Source organism: Canis aureus, chromosome 2 (genome assembly GCF_053574225.1).
Source record: "Canis aureus isolate CA01 chromosome 2, VMU_Caureus_v.1.0, whole genome shotgun sequence".
Taxonomy (NCBI): domain Eukaryota; kingdom Metazoa; phylum Chordata; class Mammalia; order Carnivora; family Canidae; genus Canis; species Canis aureus.
This window is the reverse complement of record NC_135612.1, coordinates 20,202,442-20,221,685: the sequence shown is the minus strand read 5'-3', so window position 1 is coordinate 20,221,685 and position 19,244 is coordinate 20,202,442. Positions and strand designations below refer to the sequence as shown.

Below are 19,244 nucleotides of genomic sequence, written 5' to 3'. Positions count from 1 at the left end.
TTGATTTGTGGCCAAATTTGATGAAAAAGATGAGGTCCTAAAAAATGGTGGCACGAAGTCAAAGATCCTCTGCTTTTTTTTGTAGAATTAAGATAACCTTGATTTTATAGCTTTTGAACTAAAATAACTTTTGTAAAGATTAAACTCATTTAGATTTTTAAACAATTATTTCAGCAGGATTTGCTGCAAGAGTTTTGTTATGTTGTTTTGTTTGCTTACTTTTAAATTAGCCTTTTCAAGGTCTGAATACTTAAGGTTTTAGAGGGAGAAACCAGTTTTCAATTATGCTGACTTTCTATAAAGCTTGAGTTAAGTAGGATTTCAATAAAAAATTGCTAACAAGAAAAAAAAATAGTCTTAACGTCTCAATATAATTTTCTGCTAAAAGTACTTTTTTTACTTGAATTTTTGATAATTTAATCTCTCTAAGAGATTTTGGGGTATATGTATTTGTTTTACTAAAAAGTTTACATGTTAGTGACAGGAATCTTGAGAGAAAGTAATTATACCTTTTGGAATCTGTAATAGAGAAGCTAGAGAATGGAGAGAAATATATATGTACATATGCTCTAGACTTCAATAAAAAGATATTTTAAAAAATTCAGAGAAAAGTGGTCTTTATTTCTTGCCCAGATGACTCATCATGAAGGATGATAAAGTGTGAATATAAAATTTTAATTTTATAGTCACAAGATACAGAGATAAAGGGGGAGGATCTAAGTTCAAGATGACTACATTCTTTGAGCAAAAATTTATTGAACCTTCCAATGAGTTCAGATTTTCAAAGAACATGTATTTGGCAAAGTATTCGGTGAAGTCCCCATCTCAATATTATATAATTGAAAAAAAAATTATATAATTGAGACTGGTTAGTAGTAATTTAGGTGATTTAAATACAAATTGATTGATCAATGTTACGTTTAACGCAAAGTCTGTAGTAAAGCGCCACAGAGCTCGGTAACTTTTCTGTCTCAGACATTTTTATCATTGGTTTGGATGACGATGCTTATCAGATCTGTGTATTAACATAAATTTGGTAGAGTACCTATAGTTCTACAGACGAGAAAGCTGGTCACAAATAATATGATGAAATAGGTAATTTTAATCTTCATCCATATTTAAAGAAATAATTCTATAAGCTCAGGTTGGAGTAAGATTAATGTGGGAGCTGATTTTGGGGAAAAGCTCTAAAGTTATTGTGTTCTATAGTGGGAATTAATAATTCTAATGATCTTTCATTAGTAGTAATTAATCTTAGGACAGTATTCAGTTCTGAGGATTGCACTTTAAGATGGCACTAACAAAATCAGAGTATAGGATGGCAAACAGGTTGATGTAGGATCTAAGAACATTTTGCATTAGAAATCACTGAGGGAATCTGGAATGTTTAATCCAGAGGAGGTAAGAGTGATATGCCGAATACCTTCCAAGATCTGAAGGCTTGTGGCCATGTGAAGAGGCAGATGAGTTAGTCTGTTTTATTCTACAGATCAGAACTAGAAAGAACTGCTGAAAATCTTTTATTTTGTTTTTAAGATTTATTTATTTATTTGAGACACAGAAAAAGAGAGTGTGCGTGCAGGAGTGAGGAGTGGTGGTGGAGGGGAGGGGAACAGAGGCAGAGAATCTTTGGAGCAGACTCCGTGCTGAGCACAGAGCCTGCAGGCAAGGACTGGATTGATCCCACAACTCATGAGCCCAAACCAAAAGCCAGACACAACCAAATGAGCCATCCAGATGCCTCTGCTGAAAATCTTTTGAGAGGCTGAAAATAGGGAAAATCTAGTGAGGAGAACTGGCAAGAGGGGATCTAGTCTCATAAAGTAGGAAGCAGCTCATGCCTGAACGTATTCAAGTAGAGCTGCATTATCAAGGAAGGTTGAGGTATTCCTGAATTAAGCAGGAAGCTGGACTAGAGAAACCTTTAAAATATTTATTTCAAATTTTAGTTGTTCAGATTCTATGCCTAGGTATAGCACAGATTTCTAGGTCAAGGGGAAGAGCTGAGTGAATGGTAATATGGTTCAAAACAAGAATTAATTTTTGCAATTTCATTCTATAGAATGCTCTAAGTTTTGGTTACTCAATCTCATATAGTATCATAATCACCTCTAATTTCTGTATGCCAAGAAGTAAAACAGAGTCATTTACATTTGTAGCTAGATGAGATACAAAGACTGTGAAGAATTTGAGTTACATATTAAATTATGGACAGTGCTGAAAACGCAGATTGTCCAGATTGATAAGATAGAAAATTCACATTAAAATATTTTTAAAGAAGCAGTATATATGAATCATTATCAGGGCAGTGTGGTATAGAAACAAAAACATGAGAATTAAAAATCAAGTATGAGGTCTGTCACTTATAAGCTGTGTGCTCTTGGGTAAATTGTTTAACTTATCTGAACTCTAGTTTCCTTATCTGTGAAATGAAGACTATAGGAAGCATCTTACAGAGTCATGAGAGTTAACCTAGGGCTCTAATAAAAGTGAGGTGACTTGTTGACTGTGAAACACTATACAAGGCAGGTAGTATTTTTTTTTTCTGATGCATCAGGCTCAGTCATTTCTTGTTACATATCGTAAAAGACTGCTGTCCTAGAACCTGCCAACTTGTGTTACCATTATTATGTCTAGACTAGAGTTTCTCTCTCAGCTAGACCTTGAACTTTCCTTGAAAGCTCAGAACATCTCTTTTCCAATCTTGTAACCTGAGGTCCCAGAACAATACTTGGCTAAATATTTGTTGAATGAATGGATAGATGGATGGAGGAATTACATATTTTTTTTTTGCAATCCAAAATGAATTGTTAAAAATAAATTTCTGTGCATGTTCAAACTACATGAATGGATATTTGCCCTGCGAGAGGAAAATTTCACAGTTATTTTCCTTTTTTGTCATATTAACTTACAGGGAAAACATGCATTTGGTAAAAATGAATAGTCGATATCTTGGACTGGGTCAAATTTTGTGTGGGGGTTTGTTGGTGAAATTATCCTATTTCTTAAACTTGTTTTTAGATAAGTGTTGACTTCATTTGGTGACTTTTTTTCTAAGAAGTTCAAAGACCTTATAATAAGTTACCTCACTACATTTGACAGTATTTCTTTGAAGTTAGGATATGGCACAGTTCATCATTCCCATTTTTCAGATGATACTGTAAATTTGTGACATGAATTGCCTTATTCAAGGTCACAAAACTAGTTCCTGGATGAACCAGAAATAGAACCCTCTTCACACAAAATTCATTCTTCATTCCATTAGTCAGTGTTCCCTCTTCTAGATAACTGTGTATTTCAGGGGCTGACGTTCAGCACAGCTTGGATCCCATCAAATGTTCATTGAGCAGTGTACAGGTACATTAAGAGTGGTCAGCAATTCTGATTGAGTATGGCAGAGTAAGGCATAACCTATAAATTAACATAAGGATAGCTTTCTAGGTTAAAGTAAAAAAATATTAATAACATAAAAATTGAGAAGTTGGCTTCTTCATTCTGACAATATAAGCTCCTTTTGTGTGGACACTGTAGTCAAGTCTGCCCTCAAGTCCTCCAACCATTCCCACTAAAGCCAGTGAGAACCACATGCATGCACTAGTGGGTACACACTAGTTCTATATTTATGGATGTTTATTTAAATTTCACAAAATGAGAAACATTTTGGTTGGTAAAAAATACAGGTTTGTTTACAGCCAGAATAAAAAAGGTGGGTCTCCGACTTACACACCGGCCATGTAAATATCAAGTTCTAAAAACAGAGGACAAGTCCTGTATCATTTCCTACTGGGCTGGGAGATTAGTTTAAATACTGTGTAATGGAAAGGGCATTTAATAATGAGTCTCCACGCCACATGTATGCCTGCTTCGTTTGCCCTCCCAATCCCAGCTCTGTTCATAAAGTTACCTTAGGAGAACTTTCCTGCCATAGTAACTGTGGGAGTCCTTGTACCTTACAGGAAAGAATTCCGAATAAGCAAAAGAAAAGACCCTTGGAGGGATCCCTGGGTGGTGCAGCGGTTTGGCGCCTGCCTTTGGCCCAGGGCGCGATCCTGGAGACCCAGGATCAAATCCCACGTCGGGCTCCCGGTGCATGGAGCCTGCTTCTCCCTCTGCCTATGTCTCTGCCTCTCTCTCTCTCTCTGTGGGACTATCATAAATAAATAAACGTTAAAAAAAAAAAAAAGAAAAGACCCTTGGAAACAGCAGCTCCTCACATTTATGAGAACAATCAAGTCCTAACTCTAAAGAACTTGCATTGCATTACTAAGGGAAGCAACAATAATTGTATCTATGGGTTTCCAATACTTGTCTTCACCACTCAGAATACTGTTGGCTGAATCCTAATCGAACTGTTCAATGAGACTGGTCAATGAGTGGAGAACTTTTTACTCATTTCTTTAATTTATAAAGTCATATTAATTTCTTTGTTTTACAAAGTATTTGGGACTAACCTATCCAACGGATTCTACTTTCAAAGTTTTGAGGTTTTATTTTTATTTTTTATCCAATTAGAATCATGATAAATATAACTCTCACTCACCCTATGAAAATATTTTAAATCCATTCCTCCTCACTCCCAGCATAGATTCTCTCTCAGTTTCCTCCTGGTTAAGGAAACAGAGTGACTAATGAGGGACAAGATGGACAGTTCATAGATACAATGCACTCTCTAATCCAGAGCCACGAAGTCTTCCTATGTGTTTAATGGGTTAGAGATGGAGTCAAGAGTCTGCAACGACAATCTCTAATTGAAAAAAAAGGGAAATGCCCTCTTAAATGCTCTTTTCTTCCCCTGGCTTGTTCCTGACAGTAAGTAATGGTACAACTGTTCTAAACTATTCCTCTTCAATTTTATTTTGTTTAATTCAGTCTGTCATTAGAAAGGCTTGCAAGCTTTAGGCTTGATGATTACTCTCGGTGGGAGGAAGTAATGCCACTGCAGACTTGTGTTCTAGACAAGCGCTCCTTTATACAATGACGGGGCCTGCCATCGTAAATGAAAGGCTCTTTAAAGAGCAGTGAGGGACTCTTTTAAGCAGACTGCTACCATGTGCTTGTAACCCTCCAGCATAACTTGCGAGGATGAGACAGCAGTGTGTTCTGCTGCAAAGAGGACTATTGTCCTCGTTAGCCTCAAGCAAATTGAGCCGTGTTTCGCTGCAATGTAGCAGGATTTCCAAAGGTTTTCAGGCAGTAGTTCCTAAAATTCTGAACATAATAAAAGGATTAAAATAGGGGGCTCAGAGTGTGGAATTTAGAACTTTACAACCCGTCACCTAAGTCAACCCTCAAACACCAAAATAAAACTTTGAATTTTATGCACTGCACACTACTTTGAAGAAAAATAATGAACAATGAGTTAGATTGCAGTTAAATAATTGAATGCACATGAATAAACTTGAGTGTTTTTTCAGACTCACAGGGTTTGGGTCTTAAAACTTGTGGTAGCTGATTTTTGATGTATATGTTTACATGAGGAGAAGGAAGAAAGATGATCTACAATTATTAAACTTATCAGGATTTAAAAGATTTTATTGTGGTCCACTTTTAAGCCCAAGAATGTTCTGGATTTTAAAAAGAGACGAATATAACACAGTTTTTACTTTTTTCTATGTGCCATTCAGATCTGCTTGGTTTGTTAAAAGGCTGATTTATTCTATGACTCCATCGACAGATTGTATCTCATATACATAAAATGTATCATTTGAATCTGAGATGAATCAAATAAACCAGATTAATATTTTGGGGGCAAAAACATGTTTACTAGTTTAACAAAGCCAAAATGTACCTAAGGTAAAGGTCAAAGACTACTTCATTCCCTGCTGAGCAAATGCTCAGGAAGCACATTTGTCTACGTTTCCTGTCATAACAGGAAGAGTGTAACTTCTTCCTTTCCACGATGGCTTCAGTTTTACCTCCTAACTCCAATATTTTCTCCCTCAGGGCCTTCCAAATCAATCCTCGCAAGACAGAAGGCAGGAGGCTGTCTCCGTTGTAGTTTCCAAACAGTTGCATTTGTTGAAATGTTATTTAAATGTTAGTGATTTCTTAAGCTAAACGGTTCCAACTTAAAATTAAAAGTCAAATTTCCAAACATTTAGAGTGGTTCTCTTATTCCTATTAGTGGTTCAACATATTTCAAAAGAAATGCAAATATATATATTCCATATTATGGAATTTCATTTACTTCAATTTAATGATGTTATTTTTCTTTTTAAACCAAAGCTATTATTCTAGAGGTGGTGGTGGTGGGGGGGAGTTGCCATACTGTCTCCAAATAGAGTATGTGGGGATATAAACTTTAAAAATACTTTCATCATAATAATTTTTGAAGGAGCTTATTTTAAATGAATAAATTACAATGTTAGAGGAAGTCTAGACTGCAAAGGACATAGCTTTTGAAAAAATTAGCTACATGTTCTTTAATCTACAGTTTGGAAGAAGCCTCTTGGTTTATGTGGTCTATTTATAATGTTAATATTTTTAGGGTTGGTTTCTCAGTAATACGATGTCACACAGTTTGTGCATTTGCAAAGCAAAAGGTGACTTGTAGCAGACAGAATGGGGTGTGCATGCATTTGTAGACATGGAAGGAACCATTCGATGTCAACTTTCTACATAAAATGACTGAGATACAATAAATACAAGCATCAAGATTTTTCTAAATGATACTTTAAAATGGAAATTATAAGAGATATTCCAACTAGAACTGAAACAACAAAACATCTTGAAGCCTTAAAGTACATAGAGGAAATCGTTATCCTCTTCCTTGTGAAACTTCTGGCTTCTCTTGGATTCCCTATCAAAGGAAAGCTAATGAATGAATTTGATGGCATTTAAGACAATACTGTATGTTGGTAAATTGAACACCAATAAAAAATAAATTAAAAAAAAAGACAATACTTCTCTGGTAGTAAAGGAATAGATCTATTGGATACATATATAAAATATCCCACGTGTAAGGGGTGCATAGTAAGTGTGTGGCTCGCTCTCTCTATGATTCAACCAGATAGTGGGAGGACCACTTGTGAATTGTTTTTAAATTGCTAAGGAATAGAATAGAAACCGATGGCCTGATGTCATAGCTGTTAAACATACATCTGAGCACTCTAGCTACTTTTTTGTTTGATTTGGAAACTCACAAAAGTACATTTTTTTTCCTTCTGGTTTCCTCTTTCAGTCTCTTCAATCACCAGTAATTCCAGCTCTCTGAACAAAACTCTTCCCTTTGGTGATTTTAAGATTAATGAAAGAATGATTTAACTTATGTGCATGGGGAACTTTTAAGTTAGGCATCCATAGGATGCAGCAATATACCCTATAATTCAATTCTAAAATGTACTACTATGCTCTAAAATGTTGCTATTATAAACCCTAATTTTATTTATTAATACCAAATTTAGGGGAGGCAGTAAGCTGTTAAGAAATGACACTGAAAGAAAAAAAGGCATAATCATCATCATTATGAGGTATTTGTGGATTTATTTTAAAGTCAATGCTTTTGTGTTTTTTGAGCTTTTTATTCACTTGATGTAAAACAAGCTTCCAGGCATTCATTGACTACCATGGATAACTCTCTGATAGTATTTTAAGTATAATTTCCTCTCTAATACTATATATTTGGTATGCATCAAGCAACTTAAGATTCTGGAAGTTCTGTTTGTGAGGATGACAAAAGAAAATGTATATTACTGGATTCCTCTGTTCTTTGACTCATGGTTCAGAATTAATCGCAAAGTTACTTCCTGAAGCAAATTATTTGTCTTTCTAAATTATCCAGTTTCTCACACTTAAAGAGTAGGTTAGTAGATTGTTACTCTCAAGTTTAGAACTGTAATTTATTTATTGATATTCTGGATATCACCTTGAAGGAACACTACAGTAAAAATTCCACTGAAATTTTAGCTTAAGTTCTAAGAATGGCCTAAAATAGTGGAAAGCAGGAGAAAGTAAGGAGTAATATTCGTTTCTTTTAAAAAGAGAGTCATCAAAGGAAATCAATAAATCTCTTTTATTCAGTTTACTTTAAAAAACATCAGATTTAGTTTAAAAACACCCATATGTAGAAACTGTTCAGAGGCTGTATAGACACTAAACATATTTCTCTATGATTTTTTTTCTGAGCCCATTTAAGATAATTTATGAGTTGTATAAAGAAACTGACATAGGGACATAAGAAAAGACAAAAAGTCAGAAAATTTAACAGCTATGATCTCTGAATTCTTTTTAGTCATAAGGGGATTCTCTTGTTCTATTAACAGGAGAATGCTGCTAATTGTCTTTAATTTGTGCTCCACTTATTGCACTGATAATTACATGAAAATTTGTTTGCTAGCAAAAACTATTAGTGTGCCAGACCTGATGGAAGAGAACTTAAGACATTTAAAAATCTTTTTACCTTAACTTACTACATTAGGCCCTAACTGTGTTAGTTGGCAAATATTTTTTCCCTTACAATTATTCAAACATTTAAATGTCTTTTTTATAAGTCACACAAATGCATTTGGATTTACCCTCTTACTCTTTCAAAGTGGGGAAGCTGATAATTTAAAATACAAGCATACAAGTATAAAGTTTAGGTTGAGCAAGCATAAAGTTTTATATAACTTTCTTCTTGATACAACCGATATAACAGATTTCTAAGTCTATTTGTAAAAAGAATCATACAAGGGCAAAACTCATTTAAAAGTCTGGCTTTTTCAGGAGCATATTTACTGGTACCATATGAAGGAGGGTAACATTACTGCCTGATTGCTGGAGGTACATAAGGAGTAAAAACAAAGAATCATTGAAATTGTGGTTTAAAATAAGCTGAAAGCTGGAAGTGATAGAAATGGTGATAAGTAGTTCAAAATACCTTGATCAGTAACATACATTTGAAAGTAAGTCCCACAAGCATAGAACTTAGAACACTACTTCTTCCCATCTTTGTCACAAGCCCTGTTCTGCAAATGTCTATGATTTTCCTTCAGGTCCGCAAGCCATCCTCTGCCATCAGCTGCTCCTGCTCTGAAAGGATTCTCTCGCCTCTTGTGAGCTTGCAAAGGCTCCTTTGTGCTCCTGCTCTGCTCTGTTCTACTTTTCCTTCTAGCTCCCTGATAGTCTTTTAAAGGTAAAACCCTCTTGAAATGAAGGTTCAGTTACCACTCTTTAGGGTGTTACACAGCGCAGGAGTTGTTTTGATGGAAGTCAAATTAACTTATAACAGCTTATGGTTTAAAGAGCCTAAGTCTTAACAGGAACAGCTAATAGGTACATTTATTGGGCATTTATTAAATGCTAGATGCTTTACATTTATCCCCTAATTTAATTATCCCAATGACCTAAAGAGCTGGGTACTATTTTTTAACCCTCACTCTACTGATGAGGGAACTGATAAAGCTCAGAGGAATTAAGTCACTTGCTGGAGGGTTATACAACTACCTGGTGACAGAACTGGGACCAAAGCTAGGTTCATGTGTGTCTAAAAACCATGCTCTTCACCATTAAGTTACCCTGCATGCAGTATGATGTAATTAGGAAAAGCGAAGACATAAAACCATGCTCTCAGCTATTATATTATACAGGATGCAGCATGACATAATTGAGAAAAGCACGTTTTTGTTTTTTTGTTTTTTTTTAATCTGGAAGATGTGGGCTCCAAATCTTGGCCACCACCTAGTATTACTATCTGACTTCAAAGCTTTGTATGATCTGGGTCCTGCCTAGCATCTAATCTTTTCTCTCATCTCTCTAAAGTCATACACACCAGACTCAAGTTCCACAAGCTTTCCCTTGGCTCTGTAGCAAGCTCTTTCCGTTCTTAAGGAGCTTTGCAAATATTGTTCCATCTGGAATGTTGTCACCTGCCTAACTCTGACTCATGTTTTAGTTCCCATCTTTTAGCATTTCCTCAGAGAGACCTTTTATCCAATCCTCAATCTAAATAAAGCACCTCTTGTTATACTTTGATAGCACTTTAATAATTTCAGTCATAGCACATTATTTACAACACTTATATTATATATTTATATGTCACATGTCTGCTTCATCCCACTAAGCCAGGGATCAGCTAAGTTTGTCCCATTTTTGTCAGTAAAGTTTTATTCAAATACACACACATTCATTCATTTACACATTGCCCATGGCTGCATCCATGACTAGGGCAGAGGTGAGTAGTTGAGACAAAGACTGTGTGGCACAAGGTCAAAAATATTTGCTATCTGGCCCTGTAGAGAAAAAGTTTGCTGACTTCTGTGGCAGATGATAACCTGTATGAGATTCATCTGGTTTATCACTGAATACTTAATGTTAGGCACATTGCAATCTAATAATATTTGTTGATTTAATAAATACATGAAGTATTCAGCTGTAAATGGGGTTAATAAGAATTAAATGAAATAATACATATGTAATTCTTGGTACACTTTGCTACTTTTATTAAGTTAACTTAGAATCCTTAGGATAAATTAAAAATTCATTATTTTATTTATTTTTACATACTAGCTTAAGAAATCCATCCAGTTTAAGTTAGAAATGGAGAAAGAAAATCTCCATTTGTCAGAAAATCTGGACAAATTTTTAACAATAAAAAAGTTGTTAATTTTTTTCCTTCTTTAAACTATATTATGTATATAACTGGAGTTTCTGTTTTAGCTGTTCTCCCTTCTTCCATTATGAATGGTAGAGTAAGGGCAAAATTCAATTTAAACAGTTAGCTGCTCTGTTTTATAGCAGTGTTGGTTCTTAATGATATTCAACTTATACATCGGCTTTGTAATATTTCATTTTACACTTTTAAGTTTCTTTTCTATTTCTTATTCTGTAAAAACACACCCTGTTTTCTGTATAGCCAAATAAACACCTGCAAAGGCAGAGCAGGCTTTTACTACTTTTGAAGAAAAGACGACAGTGAACCACTGTGTGAGGTTCTATTACGGACTGCAGTGGGGGAAGATTAAAAAAAAGCAAAATGGTTAACATTTTTCTTTTCAACATGTGAACACATAGTTTAAAGGAAGCCCAGGCTAGGGGTGCCTCCACACTTGGGATGATTTGCTCCTGCAGATTTGCTGGTGTTGATTATAGAAGTGACCTACATCTTTTAGGCTCTCATGATCACTCTTGTAGTAAGTAAGTGGTGCACAAAACAAACATTTACAAGTAAAATGGATATTTGAACGTCAATGGCCATCTAAAATAATCATTGAAATATACACCAAAACATACTAATTAGATTTAAGAGTATGAGTGAAGGGCCTGCTGAATCTAAAGTATGGAGAAGACTACATAGATCTTAAATTTCTATAGAATAAAATCAAGGAATTCATCTTCAAGATTAAAAAAGGAATCTAAATTGAACTGAATTTAAACAATTTTTCTTCTCCTACAGATATTATGACTTCTGACATGGATGAGAGTAACAGCAATTGTAGACACAACCATATTTAAATTAAGAAAAGATGTTCATTAGCTGAAAAATATGTGTTAAAATTCCTGCATCCCTATGTGAGTTATATGTTCCTTTATAAAGCATAATGAAAGCTCCTGAATTTAACCTGCAAAAATTTTCTCTCTTTTTTTAAGCAAAAAGAAGATACAATGAATTTCATGAACCTAAAAATTACCTGGTATTATTAATGAAATGTAGGTGCTAATTCATATAATTTTTGACTGCACTCAAAAACAGATTCTAGTCCAAATAACAAGGTCTAAAGAGTCAATTGTACATGGTGTTCAATATTTCAGTCTTAATTTCAATTTCAAGTTATAAGCCAACTAAAAATATTGTGGTTTTATATTGACAGAATTACTGCTTTTTAGCTTAATCCAGAGCAATAAATAATGTGTAGGAAAAGAATGAAGAAATCTATCATAAAACTTTATCCTTTAGCTCAATTCAGTCCAAAATAGTTCAAGTTATATGTACCTTAAATATAATAATTTAAGGGAGGTATAAACTTGAAAATCTAAAGTTTATCTCTTAATTACATATCAGTTTTGATAGCATAACTAAACTTCTGTTCATTATAATTTACAGAGTAACAACCTAAGTGTCCAATGAATGAATGAAGAAGTGATTACACACACACACACACACACACACACACAGAGGAATATTATGCAGCCATAAAAGAGGGAATCCTACCATTTGCTACAACATGGCATGTATGGATCCTGAAGGCATTGTGTTAAGTGATGTAAGTCAGACAAAGAAAAGACTGTATGACCTCATTTATATGTAGAATCTAAAAGCCAAACAAACTCACCAAAAGATATCAGACTCGTGATTACCAGATGTGGAGGGTGGGAAGAGGGAGAAATAGATGAAGGTGGTCAAAAGATACGAACTTCCAGTTACAAGACAAATACATAGCAGGGATGTAATGTACAGCATGGTGACCATAGTTAACACCATTATACAACATAAAAGAATGTTGCTAAGAGAGTAAATCCTAAGAGTCCTCATCACAAGAAGAATTTTTTTTCCTTTTTCTTCTTTCTTTTTATTGTATCTCTATGAGATGATGGACATTAGCTGAACCTATTGTAGTAATCATTTTACAATATATGTAAATCAAGCCAATCCAATGTATGCCTTAAAATTATACAGTGATGTATGTCAATTACTTCTCAATAAAACTGGAAAAAAACATAAAAAAACTTAAACCACAAATCAGTTCCAGTCTCACTTGCAGTTCCAAGAAGACAGAAAAGGACAATCGGAGAGATAGAATGTCTTTATTTGGGGGAAATTAGTCTGTGAGGGCATCTCTAAGGCTATCCTCTTAGCTTTTCCCAGAGTAAATGGGCAACAGGCAAAATATTCTTCTCTCCCATGGTCAAAGAATACCTGCTGGCAGGTTCCATTATTCATTTGTAATGATTGGGATTTGGCAGTACTGTAATTTCTCTCAGGAACCATTGTTTGTTATTTAACATTAGAATGCATACAAACCATCCAGCTATCCTTATATCACCTAACTAAATGCACTCTCCCCACGTGTGAAGAAAAATAGTCAAATCACAGATATTCATGATATACAAGTCTTTGTTGAATAGGGTATTTGGATATATAAAATCTTTAAGAGAGATTAATGGTATCATACAGCATTATCATTGGAGTTGTAGAAAAAAAATATAGCATCATCTGCCTCTTTGTTTATAAAATCCATGGTATAAAGAAAACAGTATGAATTAACTAATAGCTTTTGCCTACATGTTTTAAGTTACTAATATTTTGTGAGGGTATTTGTTGTTGTCAGCACAATGTTAAGTATTTTGAATATATTTGAAAGTCTTTTTTACTGTGAATACACTGAGAGCCATTTTTATAAGCCTATATTCTAAACCTTTAAGTGGATGACCACAAAAGGCCTCGTTCCCATGAATATAAGAATATCTTTGTTTGATGATGCGTGCAGTGTAGCAATGTTATGCTTATTAACTCTTAATTATTAAGCTATTCATGTTATACAAGTACAGTTTCCGTTCAAAATTTATGTAGAAGTAAAAAGTGAACAATCATGAATGTGTAAACTGTTTGTCTAATAGATAATAAGGTAATTTTTTTCCCTTTACATAGGATAGAATATTAGCATTTAAACTGGCCACATTTAATTCACTGAAACTCTTAATGGATGTTTATGTAAATAATGATACAGGAAAAAGTTTACCCCACTCACCTGTCTGTTACGTTCATCCATAATCCTCGTAATCTGAATCTTTTTTCTCCCCATAGTCCCCGTTTTTCTTCTCTCTCTCGTCCCTGAAATTATGTATTTTTTCCTTCCTTTTCTTTCTCTTTCCTTTTTCCTCCAAACAAATCTCCTTCTTCAGCACTTGCACTGCTCAGTTCCCAAATTCCTGCATTCGTTCCTGCTGGACAAAAGAGAAAAATTAAATACCACTTTAACAGAAAGGCAGTTTCATAAGAAAGATCATATTCTACTTTTTTAAAAAAGAGAACTATATGAAAGTAAGCCAATCGAATGAATGAGAATAAGTACTAAAAGCACATGGTATATCCCATGCAGGAGCATATCAAATAGGAACAGTTTGTTTTTATAATTAAAATAATCTCATAAGTAATTTAACAAGTCATTTAAATGACAAAAACTATACTTCAAAGCCCAACACTTGAAATGTATCTTTTGCAACGAGTTCCTTAATATTTTTTAATGAAATTAGGTGACTATTTTCACCCTTCTATTATGAAAAATTACCTAAATCAGAGAGTTAATGAACCTTTATATACCTGTGTATGCTAAGTAGGGCAGCTAATTCATTTTTGAAGGGAAAACAATCTCGTGTTTTGACAGCAGAGGTGATAACGTCCCTCGTTATGCAAATAGGATGGACTATTATGAAAGTGCTATTTGATATATGTAAATGTCAACTAATTTAAATCTAAATCCTTTAATCTTATTTTTAAAAAGTCACTGCTCTGAGAACACTGTAAAAATAATTTGGGATATTTAATCTTACATAATAAGCAGCTATCAGCAGTGAGATCTCCTTTTCCTCTTGAAAGCCCATAAGCTGTATCTTGAATACAAGAATCAAAAAAGATAATCATTCACCGAAAAGAAATGGTGCAAAAAATTAGAGTATTACTCCATTTGTAATGATACTCTTTAAAAAAAATAACTACACTTTTTATAATAAGCTATCAGTTCTCTAAATTTAAATATTTTAAAAAGACATCTCATATGTCTTTGGGGAGTAAGATACAAAATTACAGAAGCCTGATATTATAAACTAGATATCTTTAGGTCATGAATTAAAATTAAAGAAACGATCATCGATAATATAAAATAAACCCAGAGAAACCGAGTATTAAAAGTATATATTTTACTTTGTTTTAAATTATATCTGAAAACACTTGAACATAATGAAAACGAATTGCCGTGAAATGTGGAAGTTAACAAGAAATCATTCCACATTGGATTCTTCATTTGTAAGCAACAGCTTCAATTATTCTATCCAGTCTTATGTCAAAGAATGCAACTACTTTACACGTTGCTCAGAATTTCCCTGTTTTAGTTGGTGTCTGACAAGGGACCTGAGAAATTCCCACATGTATTATGTAATGCTAAGCCAATGTCCTGGCTATTTAATAGATTATTTGGCTCCAATTCAAAGGTATTGAAACAGGAAAGCTGTTAAACACTTGGTCTGATCATCAGCTGTCTTTTGATTTCTTTAATTTAATTTCTAAATTCTTTATCACCTTGAGTAAATTTCTTTAAATTAAAATTTTCTGTGATTATCTAATTGCAGAAGCTATTATGATATAATTAGTTCTGGTGGATTAAGTGCTGCTTAAATACTAAGACCATCCATCCTCTTTTGCCCAATGCCTTTCTATGAAGCTGCAGCTCAGTTGTACCTTTGGGAATACTATATATGTTGAGTAACATCATGACCACACAGTGCTCATCAAAAATTATTACTCCAGCGGTAATTTTAAATGTTGGAAGTAGTTCAAAAGTTTTAAAGAGTTACATAAATAACACACATTTGACAAATACACATGAAAAACTTAGCTACAATAAGACATTCAAATCACCTTAAAATATGAAACATTCACAGAACACAACTGCATTATATATTCACTGTTGCCAAACACTGTCCCATCTATCTATTTTTAGAAACTGTCTTAAATATCACTCAACTGGGCAACTTTCCTGTGTTTCCTATAGTCTTACCTTAGAAGCAAGCGGCACGTTAGAATGGCATTTCCCATGCATGTGCAAGACCCCAAAGAGACAAACAGGCTTCCTCTATCACAGCAAAGCCAACCCATGAATCCACAGCAAACGCATATGGGACAATTTCCTTTCTTTTCATTTAGCTGAGGCCGGTGGCACTATCGGCTTACAGGACTATGCCTGCCTAAGCGCTTATTCACTTTAAGGTGGAAGGTCAGGGTGAACAGATTAGAGTGTGGTGACAAGGCGGGGAAGACGAGAACTTCTACAGATCCTGGTTTCAAAATACAAATAACCAACCAAGCAGAGATGCATCCCTCTGAGAAAAGTCTCTTCAGAAAGGCAGAGGGAGAACTCCTCATGAGCCAAACTTAGAAGAGTTCCTACACATCACCACCCCATATTTCACAACTTGGAGAGACGCTTTTTAAAAAGAGCAGAGCAAGGATTTTTTTTAACTCTTAAGAAAGGATGGGAAATATTTTGCCTGAAAAAAACGTATATGCATTTATCGAATATATATATAAAATAGTTGGTGAAAATACCATTGGATGTATTTTCCTTCTTGAAATATGCAAGGTAATGTAAAGAGAAACAAGCTTAAATTTCAGTAAAATTAAAATATTTTCTTGTTTTCCATAAAAATGAGTATTTCTCGAAGGGTTGCCTTCTGAACATTTTTAAAATGCAAAACTTGATATTATTATGTACATATGCAGAATACTACACGGTGATGATGCGACTTTTTTATGAAGTAAAATATGTCACGAAACGTGGCTTAGAGCATTTGATTATGGATCACCACATTTCAAGGCTGTCAGTAAAAATTCAGAGTTAGGAAGGTCAACAATAGCTCAGTAGTTGTTTTCTTAGCATCGCTACTTCTCTAAGCTGATTTTTTTTTTATGCAAAAATTATCTTGTAAGGTCAGTTTCAAGTATTAATTTGTAGGAAGTCCAGAGAAGCTGAAAAAGAGATTAAATAACTTAAGCAGTTTTAAAAATTGTTTTGTATGTATATGAAGAAAAGAATAGCTAAACTACATGTAGTAGAATTTCAAGTTATGCTGAGAACTTTCATTATGTACAATCAACCATAAGCTTAAAATAATTCCAGCAGCCTTGCCGCTACTTCTTTCCACATGAAAGAAGCATTCTTGGAAAATGACAGAGCTACACAGAAACAATCAGTAATTAAAAAAAGAAAAAGAAATGCTCTACCACAGTTACACTCTATAGAGCTACAGTCTTCTGCATTTTTTTTTCTTTTTGTCAACCTAAATATAAGAAAAATAAAATCAGGCTGCTTACTAAAAAGGGGAACTTCATTATGGCAGGCTTCTGTTCACTTTGAGTTTGGCATAAGCAAACAGATGAAGGCAAAGTGGTTTTGAGACCCAAGTAGAGAAGAATTTCTTGTGGACAGATGCTAAAGATCTTTCTCCCACCCCAGCTCTCTCATTTACAAACAAGTTCCCTTGAGTGACACACTCCTCCTCCCCCCTTCCCTGCTTCACTTTTTCTTGCTCTCTTCCTCCCTCTCTCCCTCCCTCCCACAAATCCCTCCCCGTAACACAGAAGAATCTTGACAGAATGGCAGGAAACACGCACAGACTGGTCAGGGAAGGATATGATGTCAGCAACCACGAACAATAAAAGGTGTAAAGGTGCTTCCTTCCCTAAACTGTTCCAGAAGTGTAAAATGGGAACCAAAACTCTTCACTTCCTTCTCTGAGCAGAACTGTCTGAGTGTGCTGTGCTGCACACCACACACAGAGAGGTTTTTGAGAGGTTCAGATAAGGGACAATGACAGAAATCCAGACACGGGGACGCAATTTTCTATTTCTATTTTTAAAACACCTAAGAAAAATCCATTTCAGTTCTAGGTTAGTATTTTGTAGGATTTCTTTAGGAAATAAAAATAAAACGAACAAATTCACTTCGGTGAAGGAGGAGATATGTCATAATTACATTTTACCATGCCTCACAAAAATCATCTGATACAGTTGATGCAGTCATATAATCTTAATTTACCCTTTGAAGTACATGAAGAATTCTGTATAGGTAAAGACCTAACTGGTTAAATTATATTTTTGGTAAAAAAAAAAAAAAGAATTGCCAACTGTCCAAAAAAAAAATTTCAGTGTTTGTCAGTGAAAAACATTGGTCACTTCTTTGTACTCATAGTTTAAAAAAAGATATAGTGGGTACGGGGAAAAGATGCCTGTTACTGAAGCTCTCAAAGTTCTTTTAAAAAATTCAGAGTAAGAATCAAAGAAACTAACATAAACTTTCAGTATATAGTGAAACTATTTGTTTCAATCTCATCACTATGAGGTTCCTTCTAACATGGAAATGGCAGTCTACCATAAGATTTCTGTAGGAAGAAAACCACATATCAAGTGGATCTGAGTCATCTTCAGATTTCAATCATCTTCCCACAACACTTTGATTTAGAAATTAAACACAACCTTCAGTTACGTGTTTTGATCGTAGAGTGAGACTGCCATGCCACATTAAAAGATGTGGGAAGAAATTAATTCTCTTCTGCTAAACTTATCTTTGCAAAGCATGTATTTTGCTACAATAAGCACAATGCAGTCACTTAAATAAAAACAGCCTATGGATAATGATAAAACATTAAAGTATGTAATATCAATTTGCAAAGAAAGAATTCTGGTTTTCTTTTACTCATATTAGCAAATAACTTCTTCACTGACTCACATTTTCACTAACACAAACATCATCGTATAATGCTTTATAAAAACTCAAGGCTGAAAACCAAGCACATTATATCACACAAGAAATTATACGGCTAAATAAATACAAGCTGGATTCTTAGTAAGGGACAAGAATGATCTTAAGCCCAGTCGCTGCAAGCCTGGTATTACTAATTCAAATAATTAAATGATCCATTATTATTTTAAGTGGAAAACTTTGCTCATTATGTACATCTAAGTACATTTAACTATCTTATATATTTGAAAGACATATGAGGCATGTAATTATATTTTGGTTAAAAGGAATAAGTAGAACTTTTACTTTTTTCCTGCTTAAGAGGCATTTTGAACTTCAAAAGATATAATAATAATTATTATTCTTATTGTTACTGAATAAGAGTAACACATCACATCAATAACACATCACATCAACTATGTGATGTGTTATGAGTTGGGGAATATTTCCTCGGTCCTGAAAGTCATTCACTTCTAAGTTTATGATGTTCTAGATAGCATATTATGTTACCCTAGCTATGAATGCAAGCTGAATTCATTTTCGACACATAGCCAAAACTTACCTTCCTAAAGGTACTTAAAAAAAAACACCATTATGTACCACTGGATAAACACTATCATGCCAAACACAAAGTTATTTTCTAAATTTATTCAAATTTAGTGTCCATATGATGGGATTTTGAGTCATCTTCAAGACTCTGTAACATAGTATCACACACAAATTATAATGTCATCTTTCAGTTCCTCACACATACTATGCTGCTCCCTACCACAGGGCCTTTGCATGTGCAATTCCCTCTGCCTGGAATGCTCCTCC

General features: G+C 34.2%; 1 protein-coding gene across 16 annotated transcripts in view; it reads right to left on the bottom strand.

Annotated features, from left to right (window-relative positions):
* Positions 1 to 19,244, bottom strand: part of MEF2C (myocyte enhancer factor 2C) — a 169,149-nt gene that overhangs the window by 83,014 nt on the left and 66,891 nt on the right. For 11 of the 16 annotated variants that reach the window (XM_077865150.1, XM_077865175.1, XM_077865222.1 and 8 more), the window contains one exon: positions 13,665 to 13,857. In XM_077865150.1, the coding sequence (XP_077721276.1) occupies positions 13,665 to 13,718 (54 nt within the window). In that variant the 5' untranslated portion in view covers positions 13,719 to 13,857. Of the gene's footprint in view, positions 1 to 13,664; positions 13,861 to 15,689; positions 16,018 to 19,244 lie in introns of those variants that run through there. The other 5 variants (XM_077865157.1, XM_077865128.1, XM_077865166.1 and 2 more) reach the window with 3 other exon arrangements.